The sequence below is a fragment of the Eutrigla gurnardus genome (genome assembly GCF_963514095.1).
Source record: "Eutrigla gurnardus genome assembly, chromosome: 12".
NCBI classification, from domain to species: Eukaryota; Metazoa; Chordata; class Actinopteri; order Perciformes; family Triglidae; genus Eutrigla; species Eutrigla gurnardus.
In genome coordinates, this window is record NC_139926.1 from 1,279,917 (window position 1) to 1,301,060 (window position 21,144).

At 44.2% G+C, this 21,144-nt stretch overlaps 1 protein-coding gene and 1 long non-coding RNA gene across 2 annotated transcripts in view; both read right to left on the reverse strand.

The window, feature by feature from the left end:
• The window catches only part of nmi (N-myc (and STAT) interactor), a 117,898-nt gene extending 111,042 nt beyond the window's left edge, over nucleotides 1-6,856 (reverse strand). Inside the window, exons 1-4 of the mRNA XM_084022275.1 lie at nucleotides 6,761-6,856; nucleotides 6,636-6,682; nucleotides 6,481-6,552; nucleotides 1,569-1,727 (exon numbers count right to left, since the gene is read on the reverse strand). Coding sequence (XP_083878401.1) covers nucleotides 1,569-1,727; nucleotides 6,481-6,552 — 231 coding nt within the window. The 5' untranslated portion in view covers nucleotides 6,636-6,682; nucleotides 6,761-6,856. The remainder of the gene's footprint in view (nucleotides 1-1,568; nucleotides 1,728-6,480; nucleotides 6,553-6,635; nucleotides 6,683-6,760) is intronic.
• Nucleotides 6,857-11,223: 4,367 nt separating this feature from the next.
• Nucleotides 11,224-12,900, reverse strand: LOC311021621. The gene is made up of 3 exons (XR_014598023.1): nucleotides 12,795-12,900; nucleotides 12,116-12,201; nucleotides 11,224-11,506 (listed from the first exon to the last, which is right to left on the reverse strand). It is a non-coding gene; the product is annotated as an uncharacterized lncRNA (long non-coding RNA).
• Nucleotides 12,901-21,144: the final 8,244 nt, after the last annotated feature.

Here is a 21,144-nt window from a genome sequence, read left to right on the forward strand (position 1 = left end):
TTTAAGTGACTGCTCCACAGCCTTCTGGCAGCAAAGTTTGATCAGGGCTCCAGAGTGCGACCATTTTGGTCGCAAATGCGACCCAAATTTTTATGAGTGTGACTGAAAAATGTTTTAGGTCGCACTGGTGCACCTAACGCTGCTCGGGTGAAAAAAAAAATTCATAAGCGCAGCATCTCTTTGTGTTCTTCTGATGGTATCGTGGTATAAACCAATAAGAGACAGAGCTCGGGTGGGTCCTTGCCTCTGATTGGCTGTGGTCCTTTTCACTGCTGTACATTGTGTCAGCTGAGCAGGTACTCCTGAGCGCTTCAACAATGAGTGCTGAGCAGTTAGATTTTCTTCGAAAATGAAGAGAGGCAGAAAGCCTCGCCCCGAGACTAATTAAAAAGCCCAAAAATATGCCTTCAGACAGGACTGGTTGAAGCAATTTCCCTGGCTGATGTACGATAAAGAAAGGGACTCAATGCACTGCATTTATTGTCGGGAGTGCGGACTGCAGAATTTGGCTGGTATTAGTGCGTTTGTGGAAGAGTCAACAACATTTCGCATCGAGACATTGAAAAAGCGCAATATGTCCAAAAAGCATACTACATGCCATGAAAAGTGTGTTAATAAAGTGGCCCCTCATCCAGCTGCATTTCAGCGTCAGGCTGTATCGATCAGGTCCGCTGAGGAATCTGAAATGATTATAAAATTCAACGTCGCATACAATATTGCAAAGGAGGAGTTGCCGTTCACTAAATTTAGGACCGAAATTATTCTGATGAAAAACAATGCCGACACACTAAAGAACAAGACAGCTGCGGAGATTGGAAATGCCACGTACACGTCATTCATGATTGACGGCGACACAGACGTCTCTACGGAGGAGTGCGTTATTGTCTACTGCCGCCTTTTGCGGAAAGGGAGGCCGGTCAACATGTTAATTGGACATGTCGAGGTGGAGCATGGACACGCACAGTGTTTGAAGGCCCACATTACAGCATTAGAGATCGTGAATAGGAAATTGTATAGTAGCCTATTCCTAATATTATTAAAAATGAATAGCCTAAGTAAAAATATAAGTAGGCTAGGCTAAGATCACATAAACAGTTTTCCATTTGCAATCTATAGGCTAGTGACCTGTATGATCTTTTTATTTTTGAGGAATTTATGCTGCCACAAAGCAAGCATTTGCTGTGCTTGGGCATCAGTGTGCAGATTGGCTGGAGAAAACGGTTGCTCTGGGTGCTGATGGTGCTGCCTAGGCCATAAGGGGGTGTCATGTCTGGGGGTGCGACGCAATGAAAAATGTGGGTGTACCTAAATTTTGTGCTGGTGCACCTAAAAATAAAGTTAGTGCTATGCGGAAATGAATGAACGGAACGATATTTAAATTTAAAAATCGCTTAAAACAAATAATAAAACAAAAAATGGATCAATTCATGGCGATCGGTGTTGATTCTGTGGCTCTGCACCACACATTGGTCTATGTATGGGAAACACTGAACACGCTCATGATTTTCAGAGTCCTAACATCACCAGGAGCAAGAAAGGTGTTCTACTGCTGGTGACAGTAACTGTACCTGCACTGCGTCCATGCTGTGGCTGAAGGCCCTCTGACACTCGTCTCGTTTTCCAACACAAGCTACCATCTCCTGCTGGGCCTTCGACTTGGCATCATCCTCCTCCAGCTTTTCCAGGATCAGTCTGGCTTTCACATCGTCAGCTCTTTCTGCTTTCATCTTTAAGACACAGAAGGACACGTTAATAAGAGACTATGATACACCTGTGGACAGTTTTCTAGCGAGAGAAAGTAGATTCAGCTTCAGATGATGACGACAGTGGGTTACCATGGTACCTGGAGCAACAGTTTCATTCTGTCAACACCACTAACTAAATTCTATTTATCCGAGAGACAACGCATGTGGACATCAGAAACGCGAATGTCATGTCCATTTAAAGGGATTGTTCGGAATTTTGGACATAAGACCTATTTTCCAACTCAGCCGGTGTGTTCAAGACGTCTGGAGACGTTTTCAAGAAATTTCATTCAGTTCTTCTAGTTGCCGAGTTCGCTTGTGCTATGGCTAGCGCAAGTCAATCGTTCTAGTTTACCATGGCATTAAAAACACTCATACCGACTCCACAGTGCACCCGAGGCAAATCAATTACAACACTAGACTATCGATGTACATATCTGTGTTGATAGAATAATATTTGAAACAAAACTAACCTCGCATCGCATGAATCATCCATTTTTTGAGGAACTAGTTTCTCAGCAGCAGCGGAATTTTACTTTGCTCTGTCGGACTCAAAACTCTAAGATGCGCTGCTCGGAATCCAGCCGGTAAATACACACCTGAACACCGCCGATTTGTCGGCCCTTAAGCCCCCAATGCTGTCTGAAAAGCGCTCGGAGCTCACTCAAACACCGGGCAGCACGCAGCCCCGCAAACCCACAATTACGCACCACGAACCCGAACCTCTGCTCCGTCCGGAGAACCGTAAACCCTCGGACGCGTTGCGGGGGATTCCCTCCTGGCACCACCAGTCTCCTTTTGTTTGGTCCCGGTTCTCAGCTCAGTTCTCGGTCTCCACAGACGCTCGTTCACGTTCTGCCCTTTGATCATCCCTCTTGCGCAATTCTTCCTCTGTATAGTCAGGCTCGTACAGGTACGGTTGGGTTTGGGTGGAAAAAAACTCCTCATCAGAGTCTTCACAAGTTTCAGTATATTCTCCAAAAGTGGCCATTTCTGTGAGATTGAAGAAACTAGCACTGCAGGTTACTCTGCATCTGTAGCAATGACAGCAGGTAAACAAACTATTATAGAACCGGTAACTTATAAGTGCTAGGTGATATCAGTCCGCCGCTGCCATAGCCTACTAGGAAGTATGACACGCTGCTGCTGCTGCTGAGACATAAATCCTTAAAAATGCAAGGTTGGTTTTATTTCAAACATTCTATCAACACAGATATGTACATCGACAGTCTGCCATTACAATGGATTTGCCTCGGGTGTTTTTAATGCCATGCTAAACTAGAACGATTGACTTGCGCTAGCCATAGCACAAGCGAACTCGGCAACTAGAAGAACTGAATGAAATTTCTTGAAAACGTCTCCAGACGTCTCGAACACACCGGCTGAGTTGGAAAATAGGTCTTATGTCCAAAATTCCGAACTATCCCTTTAACCCCCATGCTTGAGTGACAATTCTAATCATATGAGCAGTACTCGAGTTGAGGGGGGATGCGGAGGGATGGCATCCCCCTTGAAATAAAGATGGTCAAAATCATCCCCCTTCTGAAACGGCCACCCCCCCTTCCCATCCCCTGCATAATTTTAGCAATGAATTTGGAAATATTACCACTATTTCAATATTTACTTTTTGCGCATATTGAGTAAGCTGAAAATACCGTGGACGAGGGGCACACGCACATATAGTGACTTTTTTTTAAATTGAAGTCACGTCAGTCAGCGACATAGCAGCGCCGGTGCTGGTGATTTCATGGCATCATGGTCAAGCGACAAGGACAGCTTGATCTACAGGACTTCAGATTTAAGAGGGCAAAAAGTAGCACTTAAGGTAAGTCAGGAGTCAGTTATTATGATATGTCACCAAAGGTGGAATCTCTGGACAGAGATGATGACAACACAGTTAACGATGTACGTTACGTGCATCTAGCTAGCTAACGTCAGGTTTGACTTTATGTAGCCGGTCTGCACTTCTTCGCCGATTACTGCGTTGTATTCCCATGCACTGAAGAGAGGACGCTGACGTTCTTCAGCATGTAGGCACTTTATTCTGGACAAATTCAATGAGAGCAGAAGTTCAGGATTCTGTCTTCATTATGTATTTACTTGTAGCCTATTATTTGTATTATATGTATTATTTTCAGATTTTGTAAATGGTACATTTGTTTAATCCATTTGTTCTTAGACTTGAATTAAAATGAACTACACTTGAGAGGATTCATGTTCATTTACAATGTTTTGTAAGGTTTGGTTTCAACATTTAATAGATGTATTCCCAATAGTTTTATATTAGGGCTGTCAGGCGATTAAAAAAATGTATCTAATTAATTACAGGATTTGTAATTCCATCCATCCATCCATTTTCTACCGCTTATCCTGTATTCAGGGTCACGGGGGGGCTGGAGCCGATCCCAGCTGTCATTGGGCGAAGGCAGGGTACACCCTGGACAGGACGCCAGTCTATCGCAGGGCCAACATGTAGAGACAGACAACCATTCACGCTCACATTCACACCTACGGGCAATTTAGAGTAATCAATGAACCTATCCCCATCCTGCATGTCTTTGGACTGTGGGAGGAAGCCGGAGAACCCGGAAGGATTTGTAATTGATTAATCTAATTAATCGCATTTTAATCTCATATCTGCTAAAGGTACCCAAAAAAAGAATTCTAATTCTAAGACATTACAAAATTGTATTGCATGACTAATCAATTGAATACACTAAGAAGAGAAGATTTGAAATCCACATTTTTATTATTGAAGTGTCATAAATTAAATTAAAAAGAAAATGGTCAAGCACATCCCAGCAAACCAATTAGGCCAGGTGCATTATTCACAAATGCAATACAAATACACTAAAATTAATAAAATTCAGAAGAGTGAGGGCTGAGTTATAGGCACTTAAGCAGACTCTGAATTCAAAATGAGTACTAAAGCTGACTCAATACAGCAATTCAAAATGAAAAGTAGAAGTATAACATGCCTCTAAATAAGGCAAAATCAAGAAGAAGCCAACAGGCATTTCTTTTAGGCCTATCACTTAGGCCACATTTGCTGCTGATACAGCAGGCAAGTCAGGAGAACATGACATTGTTTACCAAAAATCTGAAAAAAGCTACAGTATCTGGGGCATAACAACTCAAACCCAAAAGAGGATCTGGGGTTACAGTATCAACTCCTCAAATCAAAAACCCACCCCAAGCTAACGTTAGAGGATCTGACAACAGACAACTTTAACTAACTAACCGTGGAACTTGTACCGACGTGTTTAGCGTTTAAATGATAAGTCAAGCTGGAGCAGCTTCGGTGATAGGAGAATTCTTTTTTACAAAAGCTACAAATCACCGCGTTCTTGTTGATAGTCCCGTCTTCGTTCTTTTTATAAATAAACTTGCCGTTCAAATGCCCTCGCAACGATGTGCTCGCCTCACTCCAGAGTCGCGTCCATGTCTGTTGTCACACTGCTTTGACTAGCGACGCAGGTGGGAAGTGACAAACACCTCCGGACAAGTTCCTCGGTGCTAGTGCTACCTTGACGTGCCACTGCCAAGTAGCCTATTCAATGGGCCAAATTTAAAATGAATTGAATTGCCCTCTTGAATTGCCACTCAGAATCTCAGAATTAATTGCGTTCATTTTTATAATGCGTTAATTTGCAGTGTAATTAATTAATCTAATTAACGCGTTAAACTGACAGCCCTAATTTATATAACATGAGTATGAAGTTGCACTTGCACCCCGTGGGAAAATGTGTCCTCTGCACAACTATGTAGGAGCAGTGGTAGCCATGTCAGCCTGGGGACCAAGAATCATAGCATGCATGTTGTTTTAGAGTAATAGAAGATAATTATTATCTTTGTGCTTAAACAATAATCAAAAGGGTACACCCTTGGTCTCCCACCATATGCGCCGCCATCAACACAAATGATCTATTCCTAAACGTTAAAATCCACCATCCCCCCTGATTTTTTTTTACAACTCGAGTACTGCATATGAGACAGAAAGATGGACAGCGACAGATAGAGACAGAGGGAGAGACAGACAGACAGAGATACAGGGATACATTACAGACAGAGACAGACATAAAAAGAGACAAAACAAAGACAGAGACAGACAGAATGAGACAGAGACAGACAGATAGGCAAAAAGTTATCAGGCAGAGAGAAAGAGAGACAGATACAGATAGTCAGATAAACAGATGGAGAGAGAGAAACAGACCAAAAAAAGAGACAAACAAAAAGAGAGACAGTCAGAACATGACACAGTCCAACAGAGACAGGCACAAAGTTAGAGAGACAGCAACAGATAGACAGACACTCAGCGCAACAGTCAGATAGATAGGCAGACAGACCGATGGAGAAACAGAAACAGACAGTATCCCTACAGTAGGTCTATTTTGGCCTCTGTTATTAAGTAACTAAACAGGCTTAAGCAGGCCTGCTTTAGGTTAGTACTTAGCTATAGTTTAGGTTAGTACTTAGCTATAGTTTAGGTTAGTACTTAGCTAGCTAGGGACTACAGGGTTTGAACCGAAAAGTAGATCTACACTAACTTGTTACCAAGTTAACTGTTTAGCCTACGTTAGCCTTGATTACTAAGCATACCCGCTCCAGGCCTACTTTAGCCTCAGTTACTAAGTAGTTCTATCGGCCGACAGTGGTTGTCGTACTTTACCCTCTAACTAAGTAGCTCTCGGCCTATACACCGTGAACGTATTGCGGGTGACGGGCGGTTGTCTACCTTCCAAGTCTCCAGCTCTTTCTTGGCTTCCTCGAACCTGCTGCCTTCCTTCTCCAGACCACCATTGTCCATCTGCCAAAGGGGGGAATGAACCCTGTTAACAACCCAGCTGGCTCCCGAGTCCTCCACGAGAGTACCGAGCACACAGTCCTTACCTCGCCGTTTACCAGGCGCGTACTGCACACGTCAGCCAATACCTGACCTACGACAAGAAGCTCGGTTAATAAAGTAGAAAACGCCGGTTTAATACAGCTTATATTAACAGAAACCCGTCTACTACCTGTTCTGCGGGTTGCTGCTGCTTTCTTTTCCCGTCGAAGTGTCCCAAAGTGAGACTGAGGAGCAGAGCTGCACTTTCTGCTTTCTCGAATGAAAAGTGAAAGTAAAACAGGGCTGTACTGCAACACGAAAGGAAAAGGAAGAAACGCGTTGTTGTTCCAGGGCGCTGTCTGGCTCATAGGCGTAATTTATGGGGGATGGAATAATCCAAACCAGCCACCACAACCCACCCAATATGATATCATAATCATTGATAATGAATGTTAAGTATTATAATCACAACAATGTGGTAGATTTTCTCAATTTAGCAGTAAAAAATAGTGACGTTTGTCTGTGCCCCCTCCCGCTCTGAGATTTGGTTTCGCCCACCTTGCTCGGTGCTTCCCTCCGGCCGTATGTGTACGAAGCATCAGCGGTAAGGGTGGATTGGCCATAGGGAGTACCGGGAGTTTTCCCGGTGGGCCGGTCAATAATGGGCCGGCAGTGGCTGCCTTTTTTTTTTTTTTTTTTGCTGCAGCCCAGGGAGAGAGACATGCACCGGCCCACAGAGCTCAGCTGCAGCCCACAGACACATTAGAGGCCCAGTGGCTTGTCTGTCTAAAGAATACCTGGCCCAGTGGCCCTAATAGGGCTGGACTGGGACCAAAAATCGGCCCGGGCAACGGTAATGCAGTCCATGAACGGAATTCAAAATAAAAGCACCGACCTATGAACACACTTTACAAGTTAAAGGAGAAATCCGGTCATTTTTGACCCCATGTCCGTTGTCCTCAGGGTCATCCCGACTTATTAGAAGCAAAAAACCCGACAGAAATTGACGTTGCCTAGCCCGAGATCTGTACCTGCCTGGCAGCCTTCCAGACTCGCTACAATGCTAACCCATTGGGGCACCGTTGTATCTGCTTTCCTGGGCCACAGAAAACAATTCCAAGACCTATGCAACACAGGTTGTGTCCGTACGAGACACCACGGCGCACACAAATAGTGTGGCAAAACGACATAAATATGTGTGTTTTAGCATGAAGTTACTCACCTCAAATCACCCCGTAGAGTAGACATTAGCAGTAGACAGCCGAGCGCCTGTCGTCCCTCCCAGTCACCGCAGAAACAAAAACGTTTTTCACGTAGTTTTGATTTTGTATCCATAAAGAAACGACCGAGCAGTGCAGTCGTCATGTCCGTAATAAATCCATGAAGCTGTTACGTCCATATGTATGACTGTTACAACATAGCTTCAGCTAGTAACGTTCCGGGCGCTCGTCCGTCCCAGTCACCGCAGAAACATAGCAACGATAGCTTACAGCTAAACAGTAGCCGGGAGCCAAAACAATGGAAGTCTCGCGCAAGTTCCCGTCTCCCGACGTCCTCACTCTGGAGCTGTTTTCAAGCCACTAGTGACAAACTTCTTTCCATCGAGTAGTGCCGTCATGTCCATATGACAGTGTAACTGGCGCTAGCCTACATAGTAAGATTGCTTAGCCTTTGTGACAGTTGAAGCTGCTACAGCGACAACAAATCTCGCGCAGTCTCAGTAGGCTAGTTGTGTTGACGGCGTGAGTGGGAGTCGCGTGTCGCGTGTAGCGTGTCGCGCGTGCAGACTGCAGTCTCTCATCAACAGAGTGAGAACAAAGTGACCCTCGCGCGACTGTCCAAGATGTTTCACTGTACTGGCTTGAAAACAGCTCCAGAGTGAGGACGGCAGACGGGAACTTGCGCGAGACTTGCATTGTTTTGGCTCCCGGCTACTGTTTAGCTGTAAGCTATCGTTGCTATGTTGTAACATAGTCATACATATGGACATAACGGCTTCATGGATTTATTACGGACAGGACGACTGCACTGCTCAGTCGTTTCTTTATGGATACAAAATCAAAACTACGAGGAAAACGTCTTCGTTTCTGCGGGGACTGGGACGGACGAGCGCCCGGCACGTTACTAGCTGAAGCTATGTTGCTATGTTGTAACAGTCATACATATGGACGTAACATCTTCATGGATTTATTACGGACAGGACGACTGCACTGCTCAGTCGTTTCTTTATGGATACAAAATCAAAACTACGTGAAAAACGTTTTCGTTTCTGCGTGACTGGGAGGGACGACAGGCGCTCGGCTGTCTACTGCTAATGTCTACTCTACGGGGTGATTTGAGGTGAGTAACTTCATGCTAAAACACACATATTTATGTCGTTTTGCCACACTATTTGTGCTAAACGAGCGCCTTGGTGTCGTACGGACACAACCTGTGTTGCATAGGTCTTGGAATTGTTTTCTGTGGCCCAGGAAAGCAGATACAACGGTGCCCCAATGGGTTAGCATTGGAGCGAGTCTGGAAGGCTGCCAGGCAGGTACAGATCTCGGGCTAGGCAACGTCAATTTTTGTCGGGTTTTTTGCTTCTAATAAGTCGGGATGACCCTGAGGACAACGGACATGGGGTCAAAAATGACCGGATTTCTCCTTTAACATGATTTCATTCATTCAGTCGATTAGTTAATTAATTAATTGAACATTTAAGGAGTTAATTCATTGATTATTTACTTAATTCATTTTACCATCCTAATTCATGAGGCCATGACATTTCATCTGTGTGAATAAATAGTCCAACGTAAAAATAAACACAATAGCTGGAGTTTCTGATGAGGAATTAAAAAAAAAAAAGCCCACTTAATAGTCAAATATCAATATTTCCCTCAAGTTCAGATCCACGTTAAGAGGAAACTCCCTGTTTCCACAGACTAATTTCAGTTCAGACTGATAGTACTCCACCCCAGCAAGTGACATAGATAATTCCAGGAAGTTCTGATGTGGAATTTCAAAATTAAAGCCCTCTGAAATGTAAAATATTTTCAATATTTCCCTCAAATTCAGATTCACGTTAAGAGGAAACTCCCTGTTTCCACAGACTAATTTAACTTCAGAATGATAGTACACAACCTCAGAGTTGCACTCAGATAATTCCAGGAAGATCTGATGTGAAATTTCAAAATTAAAGCCCTCTGAAATGTCAAATATCATCCATATTTCCCTCAAGTTCAGATTGCTATTGGAGGGAAACTGCCTGTTTCCACAGACTCATTTCACTTCAGACTGATAGGACTCCACCTCAGAGACTCACTCAGATGATAACTGGAAGTGCTCATCTTGACTTTCAAAATTAAAGCCCTCTAATATCTCGATTAGATCATCAATTTGCAGAGAATTTTTATAAATAGCCCCAGTGGATCATAAACCAAAAATACTGTTTTTAGATTGTCACAGGGACCTAGATAGGATATATAAAATGTCAGTGTGAAGCTTTACATGTGACATATATATAATACCATTCAAAACAATCTAGTTTTATCAATAACACTCATAATACTAATAATGCAATCTTTATAATCAATGTAATAACAACACAAATTACATTACAAAAAAGATTAGGTACATAAAATAAATGTCACCAGAAGTAATAGTAAGTAATAACAAAAAAAATACAATCCCTATGAAAACTGAGCAGGCAAAAATATATGTATGGCAATCATAACTTTAAAAATACACACACAAATACACAAAGGCATGCCTATATAACTTAACCTATACACATACTATGTACATGGGCTGTGTTCGAAATGCCATACTAACGTACTGCCTACTACATACTCAACGTGTATGTACTGCATACTGCCTACTAAATGAACGTTTGAGTATGCTGTTACCCTCAGACTGTTCACACCGAAGTATACACATCTCATACTACATTTTTTTTTTTTTTTAACTTTATTGACATCTCGTCCTCATCTTCTCTCACGTAACCGAATCGATTACGTTAGCGGTTCTAGCTCCCGTTTAATATTAATTACTTATCAAAATATAAAGCATGATTATTACAGTTAATTTAATATTTCTAAATATATTTTAAGTCAAATTACAACTGTCAAATGTTTTCTACAGTTTATTATATATGCGCGCTCCCACGCTTTCCCTCTTTCTTCCTCTTACCTGAGTAGCTGCCTTCACTCGCCATCGATCGCGACTGTTAAGCAGCTTTTATCGATCATTAATCGTCCGTTCATAGATCGTATTATACCTCTGACCACGGAACACCAGCATCTTCACCGCGGAGACGACGCAGGCAATCGGCCGGTCGGAGTACATGTACATGTTATTTGGATTTCCCTCTGAAGTAAGTAATATCACTTATCTGGTTTAAATACGTTCCTTTATTATTTGATTACCAATAGATGTGCATATGCATGCATAAACAAATGTAGGCTACATGTAGGCTAATATAAGTGGTTTTAATAATACCATGTATGAGTTTGGTGTGATAAAAAAACAAGTACAAGCAAGTGGGATATTAGTGAATAATTTATTAGACAAATAATCGTAACGTAATTGCAATACGTGTATGATAAGAAGGAATAAGTAGTTCATCAACAAATGAATAGGAAAACATTCTGAATAAATGTAACATCTGATGTTTTCTGTTACAGGTTGGTGCCAGACGGCCGTATTGCAGGTCAATCCTCATGTTCCCCCGATGGGCCTCTACTTCGGGAAGGGGATTTAAGGAAGGACTTCTGTCTTTCAAGGTGTTCCACGGAGAACCTCGTCCACTGCTTACTAACAGAACAGATGGGTTCCATGTCCATAGTTCCACGGTGGTGATGGGGGTGACAGCGACGAAGTCAACGAGCCACTCCAGCAGTCCTGGGACATCCTCAGAGGCTCGTAGCTGCAGTGTCTGCTCCAAATGTCCGGATCCCTGTGTTGCAGGAACATGATTATTGTTGAGGTTTTATTTGTGTTTATCAGTAGTGCAGTTTATAAGTAATACCACACAGTAGTTCTTACAGACAAATGTTTCCTGTTTAATGTTTTACGATTATTAGGTTGTGTACAAATCTAAATAATAAATATCTGAATATATATGATTGTTGACTCATGTTTTAGGCCTGCAGGTCTATTTCCCTCCTGCTCTGGAGGAGAGACCCTGCTGCAGTGGTTGGCATCATGGCTGAGGAGATGGGGTGTAGTGGGGTAATAGCAGGTCTTTGCTCCATCACCTCATCCATGACAACAAACATTTCAAGTGTGCAGCAGTGACCTCTCCTCCCTCAGTGCTGACACCTTCAGTTCATACTAACAACACTTCTCATAATCATTGTTTAGATCAACTATTCACCACTAGTCATATATTATAATATGTACTGTAATACTGTTCCACATGGGATAAACTTAATGGACTCTGATGTTTGAACACATTGTAGATATTATCCAGCACTGACTTTGCCTGATTATTAATAAGAAAGACAACTTCATCTGGTTTCTTTTATGCTGTAGAGTTCAATACTTTAAACTGCTTCCAACTCACCTTGTATTTCTGCTTCATGTTCTCCCACTTCTTCTTTGTCCATCTGGCTCCACCTTCCCTCCATCTAATGTTCTTCAATAAACATCCTGTATGAAGAACAGCACGTAGAAAAGTGTTACAGCTCATTGATGATTTCTTGCTGTTCAACAGAACATTTCAGGTAGACATCTCAGGAGAGCAGGACATCTCCCGTCTATATACGCTGGTGTTCAACCTTATATCATTGAGCAGCTAAATATGCAACAGTAGCAGTTAAGCCCTGCATATGAGAATTATAACATTTAACACCACATTTTCTTAAATGAAGCCTCTCAGAGCAGCTTTCCTCCTGCCGGTGAACTTCTCCTCATCGTTCCCTCCACTGAATGAGGCGCCCGGTGTCTGCATCCCTCCCTTTAACGAACGGTGCACCGTGTTATTTACCACCGTTAGTAAATATATAACCACGGTTTAACATAAGCACTATATTCTTAGTTAACGTCGGTAAAAACAGCACATTTGCCGATCCGCTTACGCTCGCTAACCTCTATGGTAAATTACCGTCAGTAGGCTAGCCGGCTGGCAGGACCTTCGATTCGTAACGTTAACGTACAATGCCAACAACAATAAAGTAACGTTCATTATCAATACGATTTAAAAGTCAGCTGGAAACATAAAAATCATGTTACAGTATACTTACATGTGTATGCGGTTTGTGTCGGGCTGTCGCCAGAATCACCGCAGTCATCCGCCATTATCCAAAACTTTTCAGCAGTCAGAGGAGCCGCAATGCATTTTGGGGAAGTTGAGTAGATTTAGCAAGGTCCGCTGTAAACTCAGAAATTCTTGCCAATGCAGTATACATCCGGGCATTTCTCGTGTACACAAATTCACATACTATTGTATCTGAACGCACTACGTACTCAAATTTACGTCACAATTGAGTACGAGTAGGACGTTAGTATGGCATTTCGAACACAGCCATGGTAATTGAACTGAGACAAAGGTCAGTCAAGTGGTTTAAAGGCACAAGCAGCAATTCCAGCTCTCTGCCCTGTCACCAGAAGTAATAGTAAGTAATAACAAAAACAATACAATCCATATGAAAACTGAGCAGGCAAAAATATATGTATGGCAATCATAACTTAAAAAATACACACACAAATACACAAAGGCTTGCATATAACTTAACCTATACACATACTATGTACATGGTTATTGAACTGAGACAAAGGTCAGTCAAGTGGTTTAAAGGCACAAGCAGCAATTCCAGCTCTCTGCCCTGGCCTTTTCCAGGGCTGCGGTGTCCATGTCTAGACACTGTTCGTGGTACCATCGTTCGCATTTTTCACACTGGATCTACAAAATGAAGAGATGGTTATATCAAAGATGGTTTTCTTGTTACTCTCACAAATATAGACCTGTCAGTATTTCAGAAAAAAAGTCTCTAACAACGTAACTACAGTGTCTGTATTCTTTCAGAGAGTCAGTGGTGCAGTCAAACACGAAAAACATTTTTTAAGTCATACATATGACCCTTGTGTAATGTTCATATTGTTGTTACTCAGCCAGCGTTTGTGGGTCTGATGGACCCGTTGCATTTTGTGGCTTTTAATGCCTCACAATCAAACACTTTTATGTTAAAATACTGAACAGATGTTTACCTTATCCCAATTACAAGCAGTATAAACAATATATATGGTTAATATTTGCCCTTTACCTTTGTTAGGTCACATTTATAACTTATTATTTAAAACATAATAAAGAAAATTAAAATCAAGATATGAGTGGAAACAAATTTACAAGTGAAGCAAGGTTTTTCAAAACTACTGACTTTTATTTCTTTGAACTTGAAATTTAACCCATTCAGGTGCACAACACAAGCTGAACACATGAACACAGAGTAAACACATCAGTCAAGACAACACATCAGCCCCATTGAACACATGGCCTTTAGCCACTAGCCTATACAACACATGAGGGGCAGAGCTTTACTGTGTGTGTGTTGCAGATATACTTTTTGCACTTGATGCATGTATATTGTGTTTTCCTGTCCATCTTGGGTCCGCACACTTCGCACTGCTTCTTCTTGTTGCTGGTGTTCACAACCTAGAATAATGAAAAGATCAGGAATTTTACTAACACCTCTCTCTCTCTCTCTCTCTCTCTCTCTCTCACAAGACATGAGTGCCAGACATGTACTGCAACAGCATCACACACTTACTTCAGGCTCTGTGTTACGTGTGTGGTTGTTTTCCTGTGTCTCCCCTCTCGTTCTCTGTAGGTCTCACGCCATTGGCTGTTCCTCCACCATCGTCCAACCCCCTGTCCAATCTGGGAGCTGTCTGTTGGCCAATCAGTGTCATCTGGCCTTGATAACTTGCACCTGTTTTGTCTCCATTGTAAGATGCCATTGTCTGCCTGTGTGTTGGCTGTGTCATGCTGTTGCCTTTTGTTTTGAGATGCCGTAGGGGTTTAGGTGAATAGGTAAGATACCCTTGGGTTTACACTACCATCACGTAGATTTACTCTGTTATCACATCAGGTTAGAAGCGGGGCCACCCTCTGTATGTATTAGCTAGGTCGTATGTGTGCACTAGTTAGTTGTCACTTTATCTTGTTTTCTTTGATTTGGCTCCGCTTATAGTTCCCTATTCCCCTGGGCGGAACACTCGCCAAATAAATACACTTATGTACCTAGTTTGCTGTTGTGCCCTGCTTTCTTGTCCTCCCAGTCAGTCTAACAGCAACATGTGTTATGGTTCCCCTACTTCCCCCCTAGACGTAGCAAGCTAACATCCTGGAGCCGTAACACTCTGCAGATTGTGGTTCTGTAGGTTGGGTGGACAGGGCACCAGCATTCTCCTCCTGAATCCTCCTCACCATGGCTGCAGAGGCTGGGGTTCTGGGGATATGTTTTCTTCTCTCGATTTGTGGTCTCACCAATGCCTTTCCCAGATCCTCAAGAAAGAGCCGTCTTTTCTGGAGCTTCACTCGTTTACACTCTGGGTTCAGTGCCATCCAAATGACAAAGGCATTGTACGCTGAGATGTCCAACATGTCAAAGAATATCACCAGTGGCCAGCGTAGAGTCCTCCGTTTGCAGCTGTAGGCCGTCACCAGCTTGTCCATGTTGTCTACCCCTCCTTTTGTGGCATTATAATCCATGATGATCTCTGGTTTGTGATGTTCCTGGTCACAGATTCTTCCATCCCCGTGCAGTGTACTCATGAGTACCACATTCTTGCCTTTCTTTGGCACATAGGATACCAGGGATGTGTCAGCCGTGTATACAAACTTGGAAGACTTGACAGGCCTGTTCTTTGAAGTCAGCAGTTGAGCTGGGAGCTCTGACCTGTTTTTCCTTATTGTTCCCACCATGGTCAGCTTCCTCTTCAGGAGCTCCTGTCCCAGTTTGTGCGAGGTAAAAAAATTGTTGCATGTGATGTTGTGTCCACTGAGTCCCTGAGACATGTCGAGGACAACTCTCATTCCTTGGTTTTTCTCGGGGGCTCCTCCATCAGGTTTCCCTGTGTAGACTTGTAAGTTCCAAGCATATGAGGAAGTGGCATCACAGGCAGCCCAGATCTTTATACCATACTTTGCAGGTTTAGATGGTATATACTGCCGAAAGGGGCAGCGGCCCCTAAATGGCATCAGCTGTTCATCAATGGTGACATTTGGCCCAGGGTTGTACAGCAGGGGGAGGCGGCGCACCCACTTGTCCCACACTGTCCTGATGGCAGCTAGTTTGTCTCTCTGCCGTCGAGCTGGTCTGTCATCTCGGTTGTCAAAGCGGTTAATCCTGGAAATGATGTGAAAGTTTTCCAGAGACATTGTTGCACGGAAAATTTCTCTGCCAGTTTCTGCCTCCCACAGGGATTCTGCGGATTCCCCGTTGGACCTGAAAACTCCAGCAAGGATGAGAACTTAGTAAGCATGTAATTGGGTTTGGTCCATTTCCTTCCACCTCTCTCCAAAAACACGTCTTCCTTCTAAATTAGTGCAGTCAAGAATAATTTCCTGGATGGAATCTGGGATGAAAAGCTCAAAAGAAGACTTGATGTCCTGTGTGTGAGTAACTGCCATCCGTGTTGGCCCTGGTTGCATCCTTATCACATTGGCAGCCTTGCTCTTTTCTTGGGCGAGAAGACCATTCAATTTCAGAATTTTTTGACATCCATATTTCCTCACTTGCTCCATGCTGACTGGCTTGTTCTGGGCCTGGGGCTGGCTGCTGACTGCTTGGTCCTGGGGCTGGCTGTTGACGGCTTGGTCCTGGGGCTGGCTGCTGATGGCTTGGTCCTGGGGCTGGCTGCTGACGGCTTGGTCCTGGGGCTGGCTGCTGAAGGCTTGGTCCTGGGGATGGCTGCTGACGGCCTGGTCCTGTGGCTCGTCTTCGTTTTGGAACTGGCTGATGCTCAATCTCATCATCTTCTTCAGAGTCACTGTCAGACTCTGAATTTTCAGAAATGTGATCCTCAAATTCTGAAACCTCTTCTTCTGAATCCTCTCCCTCTACATCATCATCAAAAACTTCTCTCTCTTCCAAAATCAATTCCAGGGCCCTCTGCATAGAGTACCTTTTGGCCATCTTGATCAGTTGTGATAAGAAACCACACTGGCAAAGCTATAATTATAGTGTCCCGCCTCCAGAAAATAAAGATTCCCGCAAGACAGAGGGTCAAATGTGCGAGAAAATGAGAGCAGACAGTGCAGGTGCAGGTGCAGGTGCAGAGTTCCCACACAAGGTTGCAACATTGTTTGTCAACACTGTGTGTGTGTGTGTGTGTGTGTGTGTGTGTGTGTGTGTGTGTGTGTGTGTGTGTACATTTGTCTGGAGCGAGGAAGGAAGCTGCTTTGTCTGTTGTTGGTAAGTCAGAAACTAATTGTAGATTTGGGTTCAGGCATTGTGTGAGTAAAGCTAGTGCAACATTAGTCTTGTGCTGATAGCTTGTTGTTGAAATCGTCGTGAAACTGCATATGTTAAGTGAGTAATCAACTAAGTTTGAGCCACCTCAGGTGTAGTGAATAGACTTGATTAGAGGGAGGGGTCACACACAGTGCTTAAAGGGCTGCCAGTAGGCCTCCTTCAAACCACATTTTGTCTGGAGCAAGGAAGGAAGCTGCTTTGTCTGTTGTTGGTAAGTCAGAAACTAATTGTAGATTTGGGTTCAGGCATTGTGTGAGTAAAGCTAGTGCAACATTAGTCTTGTGCTGATAGCTTGTTGTTGAAATCGTCGTGAAACTGCATATGTTAAGTGAGTAATCAACTAAGTTTGAGCCACCTCAGGTGTAGTGGATAGACTTGATTAGAGGGAGGGGTCACACACAGTACTTACGGTAAACTGCGCACTAAAAAGGCGTCAGCTGCAGCGTCTGGCCATCTGAACGAAGACAGCTGAACAAAGACAAGGGAGTCCATCGAGGAATTCCACCGAGGTAGGTATAACATCTTACCCCCCCTTGCAGCCATGTGTCTTATCCCAGTCAGGACATCACACTGGAGAAGATTTCACCGGAGACCCTTCACTCGAGGCTGTAACCCATCCAATCTCTGCTACCCACTATTCTCCACCGGTAAGGACCTTGAAGTACTAGGGGGGCTGTGGAACTGCCAGTCTGCAGTCAAGAAGGCGGACACCATTTCAGCCTATGCCTCCCTGCAGTCTCTCCACTTCCTGGCCCTCACAGAGACCTGGATCACCCCAGAAAACACTGCCACTCCAGCTGCCCTTTCAACTGCCTACTCGTTTTCACACTCCCCAAGACGAACAGGGCGAGGAGGAGGAACTGGGCTCCTCATCTCACCGAGATGGTCCTACCAGATCCTTCCTCTGGACCACCTACCCCGATCTACACTTGAATTCCACGCCGTCTCTGTCACCCTTCCTTTCAAACTCAACATCATAGTGATCTATCGCCCACCCGGTCCTCTCGGTGACTTTTTGGATGAGATGGATGCCCTCCTGAGCTGCTCCCCTGATGATGGCACACCGCTCGTCGTCCTCTGTGACTTCAACATCCACTCGGGAAAGCTGCACTCATCTGAATTCATCGACTTCTTTTCCGCATTTGACCTTACGCTCTCCCCCTCTCCACCAACTCACCGCGCCGGGAACCAACTTGACCTTGTCTTCACAAGATCCTGTGGCATCTCGGCACTCTCTGTTACCCCGCTCACCGTGTCCGACCACCACTTTGTGACTTTCTCCCTCCCCATGGAGCCCACCACATCCCTCCCCTCTACGCCTCGAATGGTCACCAGCCGCCGCAACCTGAAATCCCTCACTCCCTCCGCTCTCTCCTCAACTGTTATCTCCTCGCTACCATCCTCAGAACAGTTCTCCTTAATACCTACTGAGGAAGCCTCCTCCATCCTGATGTTCTCACTCTCCTCTTCTTTGGACAGTCTCTGTCCCCCTATCTCACGACCTGCGCGATCATCTCCCCCCCCTCCCTGGCTGTCTGAACCTCTGCGAACCAACAGATCATTGTTGCGAGCGTCAGAGAGAAAATGGAAGAAATCGGGCCAGCACGAGGACCTTACTCACTACCACCGCCTCCTCTCTGACTTCACCTCAACTGTTTCGGCAGCTAAATCTGCCTTCTATTAGGACCGCTTCTGTTCTCACTATACACCAGATCACTAGGTTCTGTTATCACATCGCATGGATTCTCCTACCATTGCTACGCAGATGACACCCAGCTGTTCCTCTCTTTTCCCCCGTCCTCTGACACCCACATTGCAACTCGCATCTCGGACTGTCTGGCTGACATCTCTGTCTGGACAACTGCACATCACCTCAAGCTTAACCTGAATAAAACCGAACTCCTCTTCATCCCAGGGAAAGACTGCCCTCGCATGGACCTGTCGGTCACTGTCGAGGGCATCACAGTATTGCCGTCGTCAACTGCGAGGAACCTGGGTGTAATCCTCGATGACCAACTATCCTGCACCCCCAACATCACTGCTGTGGCCCGATCCTGCAGATTTGCCCTCTACAACATCCGCAGGATTCGGACCCTCCTCACAAAGGATGCAACGCAGCTCCTGGTCCAAGCACTGGTCATCTCCCGCCTTGACTACTGCAACTCTCTCCTGGCCAGACTCCCGGCCTCTGCGATTAAACCATTGCAGCGTATCCAGAACGCTGCAGCACGTCTTATCTTCAATCTACCCAAATTCTCCCATGTGACCCCCCTCCTCCGTGACCTCCACTGGCTCCCTGTTGCAGCACGCATCCAATTCAAGACGATGACACTGGCCTTCAGGGCCATCAATGGAACGGCACCCATCTACCTTCAAACACTGGTCAAACCTCATGCCCCGAAGCGAGCACTTCGCTCCTCTACTTCAGCTGGCCGGCTGGTACCACCATCGCTGAAATCAAACAAATGTCGCTCAGCAAAGTCCAGACTCTTCTCTGTTCTGGCGCCTCAGTGGTGGAACGAACTCCCGACTAATGTCAGGACAGCTGAGTCATTTGCCATTTTCCGAAAAAGGCTCAAGACTCACCTGTTCAGACTTCACCTCGACTAGCATGAGCCCCCCCCCCCCCCCCCCCCCCCAAAAAAAAAAACCTTACCTATAGCACTCTGATCGTAGCACTGTTGCTCTTGAACTAGTTTACTCAGATGAGGACCTAACACTTGTTCTATTTTTAGCTCTTACTTTATCGGCAATGATTCGTTGTGGTTTCCTTGTTTCCTTCTTTTGACAAATGTACTTATTGTAAGTCGCTTTGGACAAAAGCGTCTGCTAAATGACCTAAATGTAAATGTAATGTGTGTGTGGGTGGGTGTGGTACACAGAACATCAATTTCCACACTTCTATTAGCCCCGGGTCCAGTGGACCCGGACATCTTATATGTAATAGAAATGTGTAGGGGGGGTGTATGGTGTGTGGTCATTAAATATGTATTCTGATATATGTTCTTCACAGAAAATGAGCCAAAGTCAGTGAGTCTGTTTGAAAAATTAATTAATTGTGTCATTTTTCTTTTAATAAAAAGAAACAGGTCCCACAGACCAGAACACCACACAAGGGTTAACATTCACATATTTGTTTAGTGAAAAAATGTTGATGTATCTGAATACTCAACTCCTAACTCCTTTCCCCTTACAGACCACCAGCATAGCTGATTACAAATGCTACTACCTCTAAGTTTAAAGGCAATGACAATTAAAGCTGCAAGCAGCGATGATCAGGCCCTCGGAGCCGACGTATGTCCGGCTGTGGCGCTCTCAGAGGTCGTGATTTCTGCAGGTGCACGCGTTTATGTTGTGCCCTTAAAAAGGGGAATAGTGAGAGAGATGTGAAGAAATGCACAAACGCTGCTCTCGCATTCACTCGTCTCTGTATTGAGTCAAACTTATTATAAAAACAAAACATATTACACTTATACATGTTTCCAGTATGCACACAATCAATTTCAGGACCACAGTTACCATAACTAGAGGGTCGTTTTAACTGTATCTAAATAATTTAAATTATCTTTTTACCTAAATTGCATGAAGTCTGGATTATGAAATGTATTTTCAACATGTTGGCTTATCTACTTTAGCTGCCGCATGAACTGGGCTCTTACAGACAATATAACAGTTTTCCAGTTATATTCCGCCGACTCGACGGAACCACGAGGCCTCCAGCAGCTAGCTTAAACTCCGACCGAATTAGCTCCACTTTATCAACAATATATCAACAGGACACATATTTTACTTTCATAAAAAAACAACGGCCACATGACAAACCCACTACGTAACATGTGCTCCTAAACTTATAGTGCTTTGTGTACAGTAATTACCTTAAAAAGGGGAATAGTGAGAGAGATGTGAAGAAATGCACAAACGCTGCTCTCGCATTCACTCGTCTCTGTATTGAGTGAGGGAGAGAAGCGCGCTCCCCCTACTGGGTCCCCGAGGCATTACCAACAGAGCCACGAACAATTTAGTGGTGATTATAATAACAGTGACCAACAAAAACAGTGACCATTACAAATACACATCTGGAACCACATTGAGATTGCATGTGCTGAAACTATTACAA